Genomic DNA, 10214 nt, shown 5'->3' with positions numbered 1-10214 from the left:
TCTCATAAGATTAAACATGCTGAAGTCAGGCTGGAGAGGGAAAAGAAAAGAGCAAGAAAATAGTCCGCTTTCCAGTCACACATCTTGGCAGTACCTATTGATTTCATGTCAATCCAGATCAGTGTGAAAGTCAAGTTAAATGAACCACATCACTTTAGATTTCCACAAAGGACAGAAGAAAGGGCATTTCTTGGGTAAATATGCTGTCCATAGGAATTGCCGGCAGTTTTGTTTTCAACCCTTTTCAATTAAACTAGATCTCACAGCAAGGTCTTCGGTTTGATCCAGGTCCTGTGTGTGTTTTGTTGCAGTAAGCTTACTTTCCTACCAACATTGGCTCACCAAAGAACAGATCCATTGGACAATGGTCTTGTCTATCACATCTTTGATTTCCTGGTGATCAGTCCAGTTTGAATGATCTCAAATCAAATAGGACAGCCTGATCTGGATGATGGTCAGACACTGATGACAAGTATATGTGCACCCATCTATAACTTTGAACAGTGCAAATGTTTATAGTTGGGCAGCATAATTAGGCAGCCGCCACACTGAGAACAATCCCTGGAGCCATTATGGTTGGTTGAGCAGAATGTCTTACCAGCTTAGGAGGTCAACCCCACACATGAGGTAGAAAGACACTAATGCATTGGTGCATTAACAAATAGCCGGATTCATTATTGATACAAACATCTGCTGACCATACAGTGTAGTAAATTGTATGCATTTCCAATCTTCTAAGTGGCTTGTCAGAAATAAGGGATCACTAAAGAAATGCATTCACTTCTTTTATTCATAAGATGGGTATTTTTGTTTACACCTTATGCACAGCAGATACAGAGACAAACATGTTTCTAAACCACAAACTAAATTAGACCTCTTCCAATCCTGCTTCGCTTTTTCAAAACAGCCCCCCGCAAAAGTTTGTAGTCCAGTTTCACATTCTGAAAGATCATTTCACAGCAATCTCATTTTAGCAGAACGGCACATGCCATGTTCAGAATACTTGCATTTATTTTTGGACAAATACCCCCACTTCCCATTAAACAAATTGCACTTTTCTTCCTCTAAAACTATTCCAACAGGATTACAGGAACAAAAATTACCACCAAAAACAAATGACAACTAAACATTCAACGTATACATGTTCATTTAGTTGCACAAAAACGCATATACACACACATTACACAAAAAGTACAAAAATACTTGTACTTTATTCTGGTCAAATAATGACAATGATATGATCACGGGAATGGGATTGTCAGAACGAGAAGATGCCTTCACAAGGTCCATGCGAGACAAGCCATTGAACAAAAAGCCAAGCTTTGACAGAGCTAAGGCCAAGGAGCTACGGGAACAAAAGGTTTTGCTGCTCAGACCAAAGGAAAGAGGCAACACTAAGACAATTAGGATACACAGAACTGTTCTAAATTCATGCCAAAAAGACTTGAACATGCAACGTCTTCACACTTCTGAGGGTAGTTGTAAGCCACATTGGGACTCCTACAACTTTGCGGTGTTTTTTTTTTCCCCCCTCAGCAACGATGAGCCATGGAGCTTTGACTAGCTTGCAAAAGGTTCTATCAAGTGCTAAGATGTACCGCAAAAAAGGGGGCACAAGAGATTGTCAACAGCAAGATGTTTTTTTTCTACTCTGACTCCCCCTCAAAAAGACAATTGGCAAGGATATAAATACTGATTCTAATGCACATTTGTCCATTAAATAAACCTGATTAAATTAATGAGCTTGGCAAACCTCACTTCAACTGGACAAAGGTGTGGTTTCCGGGTGCCTGCAGAAAACAAAAACATGTTAGCCCAAAGTAACACTTTGCATGTTCACTACACACGCGTCTACAGTTAAGCACTGATAAATTTGTCTTTTAGACATAATTTGTTTTTTAATAAAAAAACTTAAATGTGGAAAAAAATCTAGCGACATGAATAAAAAAAAAATAATTGAAAACTAAAGGCCCAAACTGGTTTGTATTTCTATTAGACTTTCTTTTCCTTTAACACCAGCCTGTTTAAGCTCTTGTTCTAATATGAATTGGCATTTTGCGATCAATTTCTTTGTTACTGTCGAGAAGCTTGTACGAGATTATTAGTCACAGAAAGGCGGATCGTGAAATCTGAACAGGGTTTAACAAAAGGTCACTCACCAAGTATCTAACAAAACTGGCGGGACTTCCATCCAGGCTGGGAAGTATCTGAGGGAGTTGGGTACCAGCGCATCTAAAGAAACAGTCATGACAAAAATGAGGTGATTCAAAACTTGGATCTAAGGGTTTATTTTTCTTTTAAAGTCAAGTAATTGGCTTATCAGAAATGTCTTGTTTGGTTACAACATGAGCAAAATTCTGAAATCTCAGATTGCAGTTAGACGGCACCCTTCCCCTCTTAACTTTTTCGAATGCACACATTTTGGCTACATTAAGTCAGGAGTATTTGACCAAGTAAATAGCAAGCATTCCTCAGCCTCAAGTGGCCAGCACAAGGGCCCAAGTCATTGTGCTTTGTGATGTAGCATTCCCTCCCTTGTGCTCAAATAATTAAATGGAATTGGCAAACAATTCATTTGAAATGACTCAGATGGTACATGATTTTTTTAAGCCTTCTTAGACACTGCCAGCAAAGCAGGGAGCTTAGAATTTTTAGGAAAATGTTAGACTTTACTTAAAGCACTTACTATGACTGACAGGTGAAACAAGCTCAGTACTACGTAGTTCAACACTATAGCAGATCCCTTTGATTGAACAGAGCAATGTCAGAAAGCTCATCATTGATACTGGGAAATACGTAACGAAAGTGAACATTTTACATCAGGAAGTGTGCAAGATAGAAGAGAGACACACACCGGTTGGTCCCTCACCTGGGCGTGGAGGGCTGCGGCAGCGGCGGCCGCCGCAGGATAAGTGAAGGCCGCATGAGGGAGGCCAGGGGTCAGTTCTGCTGTGTACAGTGGGTAAGGGGTCCACGCGTCCGGAGAGGCTGGGATCAGTGCGGCCCCTGTCAGGTCATCTGAGGGTGTAAACGGCACACGTTGAAAGGTCAATGCAGCAAGCCTGGAAAATTGACATTGTTTTTACAACCACTCTAAGTGGCCAGTCATCTTATCTTACTCGAGTGAAATACCCCGTTTCACCAAATGCAAAAGAAACATGTTTGTTCACTACCATGTCTAAAACCATTTAGATGACTGTTGGTTGAGAACGTTAATTCATCGGAAAAGCAAAGCGGCTAAAGAATTGAGATGCATGCATGTGCAGGGTGTGTTAGATTTGTTAAACACTTAAATATCAGTACTGCCATGACGACACTGGCCAAGTGAGAGGGAACGGGAGCCTAGAGGGTGCAGCCGTACGTACAACTTACATGGGTCCCGTGCAATGAAGTGTGCTCCTAGAGCAGGGTGGATATTTGTGGGGTTCGGTGTGGCCATCAGCTTACTCTTTGCCATCTTCGTGTTGGCTTTAGCAAACTCTAAGCGCAGGGTCTGAGGGCTTTCGGGGTCAAAACGGATACCCTGAAGGAGAAACGGAGGGGGACATTGGATCGTAAGGGAGGTGGGCTGAGATTGCGGGGCTTTAGTTGACTCTCGCGCCATCTCCTTTCCTACAACCATGTTTCAATACTTCGGATGTATCCTTCCGATATCCCGTGAGCCCGGCCGGCACTGTTCTGCTCTCACATGGAGAATGCAGCCAATATTCTTCCTGACTGCATTGCACCCAGTTAAGCAGAACAGTTGAGGACATCAGGACAAAGGACATGCTGAAGGATACAACCTGAAAGTATTTGCAAACGCTTTCATCTCTCTTTCCTCAGAATGAAACCATGAGCTCACGTGACTGGACAAAATCCAGCCACAGGAAGTCAGGAGGAGAAGGAGAGATGAGGAAAGGGCCGACGACAAGACCAAGTGGCATCGTAGGGGTGGTTTTACCTTGCTTGTGTTTGTGCCCTAAGCGCTGTGCCCACATGCAAGTGAGAAGTCTTTTGAGTGTGTTTGTGTGTGCGCCATCTGCTGTGTCTAGGAGGTGATGCTCATAAGGAAGGCTAGGCTATGAGTGTGTATGTGTGTTAGACACTGCCATCGTGGCCTATGAGTGACAAAAATAAGGTTACTCTACTGAAGATGTGTTCAAATAACACTAAAACGTGGCTAAAGAACAAGTATAGTAAAGCAGTGATATGCAAAATTAGGAAAAGCTACACCAGACTAAAAATGGATGTGTATCAAGGTCAAAGTAAACTACCGTAATGCTACAGGATTCTCCCATCTTTCCAAAAAAGTCCCTGCCATTGAATTATGAAAAGACAGAGAGAGTTGACTTGTTGGAAAACGGATGGGAAAGGACCTTCAAAACACTCCCGTCTCTTCTTACATTTGTTAAAACAACAAAAATCAATCATTGAAAAGAGACCGTAATAAATCAGAATACTTGCATTTAGAGCATTTTTTGCAGCTTCGGCTCCAGATCGACTGTCAAATGTTACAAACCCGACAGGCTGGAAGACAAAAAAATACTGAGGGCGTCAAGCACATTTATTTGACAGAACAAAATCAAATAGGAAAGGGAATTGACACAGACCAGACAAATAATGACTAGTCCTCCACTAACATTACCAAAAGAGTCGGAGTGCTTTTTTTTTTTAGCATCAGATGGAGACTCACCTGTTTTGATGTTAACTTAATCAGTGACCCTTCATAACCCTGCAGAGAAGAAAGACAGCCAATTATCCATCGTGGAGTCACATGCAAGGAATTCAGGCATGAAGGAAGAGAGCCCTGCTTCTGTCAGCCATCAGCTGGAGATCAGTTTGCAGCCAGCATGGCTCCTGTTGCATTTCTTATGCAAACATTAAGACTACTTATTTGAAAAATGTAAGCTTGACTGGCGTTCCTATTGGGGAAAAAATTTAATTTGTTGCAGAAAATTCTTGACAGCATAGTTGTACCGGATATTTTTGGAAAGCAAAAAGTTGCCTGAAACCTCATAAGAAAAGCATACAAGGAGCCTGCAGCCAGTCGGCAGGCAGGCGGCAACAATGTCAGAGGAGCTACTGTAACAAAACTCAAGCCGTTTCGCAATTCGGTCGAAGAAAATATTTCCCTTTCCAGTGAGCAAGTTGGGTCACACACAGGGTTGGTCGGTCGGTCAGTGACGAGGATTACTCATTTACACATTCCACAGGATCATCCATGTGTGAGGGATACCACTTCCAATTTAGTTAGTTAGGACACAAGTGGGAGGGCTGTTTTGGAACCCGCTGAACACAGCCGTGGATGAACAATGATGCGGCCTCATTTCCATATATGCAAATATTTGGACTCATTACTAGGGAGATTGTTGGATTCCAGTTTGAACAAATCGTGTTAGAGTGCACATCTAGATAAGTGTTTCCCAACCTTTGGACCAAGTCATTCATTTTACGTTATTAAAAAAAACGCAAACAATACAACAAAAATAATAGGGCAATTGCTACTGAATATTTTCCATTTATACGGTCCTTTATTTGGTATTGCTTAGTGATAAAAATGATGAACAATTAAACAATAGCACACAAAAAGGATTAACATTGTATTATCCAAACCTTTCTGAACTGATTCAATTACTGGTGCAGTTTTTGCTTTCCAGAGTAAAAGACATTTGCATCTTGTTTTGACTAATCAAGATAATCGGTTTTCATGAAATAATGCAAAAATTAATGAATTGCTGTTGAGGCTGATAGAATATTTGGACCTCTCCAAGGTAAAAAGTGAATCTATACGATTACTTTATTGTTAAAAGTCGATTCAATTAAACAGATTGCTGAAATATTTGCAGCAACTTATTGTGTTGGATGAATTAACAAAGATAGCATCACTCCTGATCTCACCATGCAGGTCAGGAATCATTGATCTAGAATGATGAAACTAAAAGATGTAACTAACCAACCAACTAACTTAATTGGTTAAGACAAATCACCTTCATTTTCTTTATTTAGCTGAATCTTATTTCACAGATTTACTACAAACATTCGACATACCTTGAATGGCCTGAAGAGAAGGTACAGTTCCCGTGGTTTGATATCAACTGGTAGGCCGCTGACAAACAGTGTTCGTACCTGAAATTTGGAGTCATCGTTAAAGCAAGATGAGACTTCATGTACGGATTAAACCTGACAATTTCTCACGAGAATAGCTTCAGACAATTGCAACTTTATATTTCCTCTTAAGAACGTTTGTCACTTAATGAGCCCAAATCAAATCTGTTAACCTCTCATAGTAGCATGTCAATACATCTATAGCTGCTAAAAACGGCAATTGTACCGCTCCAGTTTCAAAGAGGCCCTTATAGAAAAAAGTGTTTATTACAGCATGTTTAGACAAATCTCTTGACAATATTGCAAGTTACTTTTGGATTACCATTCCTCTAACCGGACAATCAAACTAAAATACAAAGTGCTGTACACTTCAACAAGCAGGTCACCCATGAATCAACCCTTAGTGAAAGAACACTCATTGTGATGTCCCTAAATGAGCAAAAACCAAACAAGGCTCCCATCCTGCTGGGCGTGCACAGCTCATTGAAGGCCGATGCCAAGTGAAGCCCAGAGTGGCTGTGGAAACAAACAGTGCGCGGGGCCCATTAGTTCTCAGCTGGTGGGGAGGTTTCTGCTACAATGGGGCCGCCAGAGGAACAGCGCTGGACAACAGTTCGCAGCGTGACACCATTTCCTTCCTCTGACCCCTACCCTGCCACCGCTCGGCCATTTTTCAGGTGCCGCAGCACCAATTTCCTCCTATGCAACAACCAAAAACATGCCTGAGCAGCTGCCATTACAACTGAGGATGAATTAAGACAGCCATTGCTTTAGAATATTTAGGTAAACCAGAATGCATCCTCATCTTACACATGTTTAACAAATGAAAAATCAACACAATATTTGTAAAAGCTACTTCCTTTTTCCTTGATCTATGGGAGTCACAATTAAGCACACAAACTTTGATTGAGATCAACAAAAAAAAAAAAAAAAAAGGGGGGGGGGGGGGTTTCGGCGAACAAAAGGGCCGATGCAGCGCTCCCCTCCTGCGTGTCTTCATTAGTCCAAACTGTGAAACAATTGTTGCTGGCAGCAGGAACAAATCTTCCTATTCACACAGTAGTCGCAACAGTTTTGAAATAGTTTTTTCTTCTAAATCCTTAAAACTGAATTAAGGATTGAGACGCCGTTTACCCATTAAAAGTCACTATTATACGAGCGGCTCTAGAACGCACGCTTATAAATTATGTTTCAATTTTCAAGTTATGTCAAATACAGATTTAAAGTTAATCGTTCCAGTTTCGATTTCATACAATTTTGAAAAGCAGCGCTCAGTTCAAGAAAAGAAAACCTTAAAATTCCGGAGATATTTATTGACTTGGTTTAATGAACAGACAAAGTGAGGGGAAAAGGTGAACCTGACCTCCTCCTCCATGGAGACATTGTTGTTGGGCTCCGGGTCCGTCTTGAGGCTCATGTTGAAGATGCTGCCGCGGCGCCGAGTGCGTTCTGGCCGGGTGAGAGTGGCCCAAAGTGGGTTGCGGCTCCTTTGACAGTCCGGTGAAGATCGCACAACTCGAAGTGGCGTGGTGCGGGGGTGAAGGAGTTGACCGTTAGTTTTCTTCTTCAGAACAGCTTCGATTCGAAAAGGACGAATGTTCGTTCCCCTCCCTAAAATAAGTTAAGGGAAGGGGGAGAAAACAAGGGAGTGACGGAAAAGTAAGCAGTCGCGCTAAACTAAAGGTGAGACGGTGGATTTGTGCTCCGTGTGTGAGGGTGAAAGACGGGGGGAAAGAAGTGCAAGTAAAACGCTGAACGCCTCTCCGGTCACATCAATGCCCTCAGTTGTGGGACTACATTTGAACAGGAGGAACAAGTCAACTTTTCTCCTCCTCCCGCTCCTCAATTAGGTCATCAATTATGTGTGTGTGCGGGGACGCAATCAGGCTGTAGACGCGCCTCAGCTGTGCCATCCGCCCCCACTGCCTCGCCTCGCCCCGCCCTCGTCGGCGTTCCCTCACCCGCTCAGCCAATAGGCTGGCACCGTTGACACTGCCACTTTATTAGGGACACTAACAATTTCTTTGGGATTTTTTAAGATCTCTTTTGAGAAAAGAAAAATAATAATAATATAGTCTTACCTCAGAATAATAGAAAAAGCGCACCCGTAGACTGAATAAAAAACAGTGGAAAAGATTATTTTTATTGCATGACTTCATTTTAGTTAAAGTGCACGCGGTGGTGAATTTAAAGGTAGCATTTTTGTGTGTGTAAAATTTAACATGGCATTTTAATGTCCTGTACATGGAGGAAAACTACAACATTGGTCACAACGGGCTTATATATTCATCTGGCTCTTAGTTTGTCCAATTACTAATGTATCCTAATTGTGATTTCAAGACGTATTGTTCTTTTTGTTATTCTATTATTTATGATTCATAGCAAAAATATGAAAATATAGAGGAATATGTTGATATTATACGTTTAGATAATACACAATACAGTATGTTATATTATAAAATAAACAAAGTGTGCACTTTTGTTTTTATTATCTGCGCTGTTTCAGAATACAGAACGTGTGCTTCATACGTGTGTGAATTCCAAATTGAAACGTCTGATAATACAAATGTAATGCACAGTGACTTTCCGAGCAGCTATATTAAAAATAATAAAATTACCCTGTATTCCATGAATAAATATTTGTGTTTTACTTAATAAATATAGAGAATGCTCTCTGTACATTCGTCCAAATATTTTCCCAAATGTATTTTATGCGTTCTCGTTCACATGTTCGTTCTTTGACTCATAAAACACAACACGCCGATTGAGCTGTCATTCTTTTAGTTCCTGAAGGATAACAACAATGCTGTTTTACACGAGGAGAGAAGGGCCTGTGTGTGAAGTGACGCGGCCGTGGACTTGGACCTGGACATGTGCCCGACCGGCATGCAGTGTGTTTCCTCCCAACGATCAGCTCGAAAAGGCCAGACAGCTTCCGGACTTTGTGTGGAAACACAATCAGACCTGCAGGACGAGGAGGGGCCGCAGTGTTGCTGGCCTTCTGCAAGCATCTCGTCTAAAAATAGGCAAGTCATCATGGATTTAATGTGGTCGATGTGGACGAGTGCGTGCGTGCGTGTCTACTTGAGGCAGCTCAAATGAGAAGCCATTCATCATACGTTTTGCAACAAAACCTCGGTGAAAGATATGCTGTCTAAAATAAATTTGGGGCGCTTTTTATGTTGTGTTTTATAATGTTAAATAAACATTTGTTCATCCGATGCAATATTTGTATAAAAAGGTGCAAATCATGCTCCTTGTTTGGTATGCCGTCTGTGCAACTGCATTATAACATGCTGAAGGTTGTTTCTAATGTTTTTTTTTTTCTTATTTAACTGGGTTGACGTTCCCAGACATACAACACTTTGAGATTATGTCACTACTTACCATTTTTTACATCGTTAATTATTATGAGAAATCATGATCTTACATCCACTACCAGCCAAAAGAACATTCTCTCTTTGATTTTTATTTTCTTTGAATACATTTGACAGCCAAACAGTCTGTAACCTTTTCAAAGCATAACATGCAAACAATTAATGTTTGGCCAAATGATTTCTCATTATTATTGCATTAATAATAATTAATACTTAAGGAAATTGAAGAAAAGCAGGTCAGGTCACGAGTTGGAGACAAGACCAAACAAAACCTTTAAAAGGTGATCTTGAGTGTTACAATATTACTTTCTATTGCTATTGAATGAGAGACTGTGTGCAAACCTTTAAATGGAAGTGTAGCTGAGTATCATTCATTGCTTTGAACAAATTTGTTATTTCAAAAGTGTGTAATCTACATGCATCTAGCTCGACTCTTTCATTTTAACATTACTTAGGTTTACATTTACGTTTAAGCCTTTAAAGTCATTGCAATGTAGGGCTTCACTCGCCTCAGTTTCATTATAATAAATGAAATTTTAATTCTGACCTCATATTCTTTGTTTGGTTGTCTAAAAAGAAACTGAATCCAAGGTATGTGTACAGGAGAAAACCCAGAGAAATGGTCTGCAGCTGGCAGCTGTATTGTTTAAAAATGGGAGGGAACGACATCTATTACGCTCTGTTTGTCATTGCAGCAACACTCGCAGCGTATGAAAAATTCAATCTGCTGCAGCACGATCATGAATTTAT

At 40.8% G+C, this 10214-nt stretch overlaps 1 protein-coding gene across 2 annotated transcripts; it reads right to left on the bottom strand.

Annotated features, from left to right (window-relative positions):
* Window positions 1-771: 771 nt before the first annotated feature.
* Window positions 772-7969, bottom strand: rbpms2a (RNA binding protein, mRNA processing factor 2a). 2 transcript variants are annotated; one of them, XM_037247660.1, is made up of 8 exons: window positions 7451-7969; window positions 6031-6108; window positions 4676-4714; window positions 4447-4509; window positions 3373-3523; window positions 2855-3018; window positions 2160-2232; window positions 772-1790 (listed from the first exon to the last, which is right to left on the bottom strand). In XM_037247660.1, the coding sequence occupies exons 1-7, from the start codon at window positions 7502-7504 to the stop codon at window positions 2167-2169; spliced, it is 615 nt and encodes a 204-aa protein (XP_037103555.1). In that variant the 5' UTR covers window positions 7505-7969; the 3' UTR covers window positions 772-1790; window positions 2160-2166. The 2 variants fall into 2 exon arrangements, with proteins under 2 accessions (XP_037103555.1, XP_037103556.1); XM_037247661.1 differs by having other exon boundaries at window positions 2870-3018; window positions 7451-7968.
* Window positions 7970-10214: the final 2245 nt, after the last annotated feature.

The sequence above is a fragment of the Syngnathus acus genome, chromosome 3 (genome assembly GCF_901709675.1).
Source record: "Syngnathus acus chromosome 3, fSynAcu1.2, whole genome shotgun sequence".
In the NCBI taxonomy this organism is placed as follows: Eukaryota; Metazoa; Chordata; class Actinopteri; order Syngnathiformes; family Syngnathidae; genus Syngnathus; species Syngnathus acus.
The sequence above is the reverse complement of the archived record's forward strand: the minus strand, read 5'-3'. Positions and strand labels throughout refer to the sequence as shown.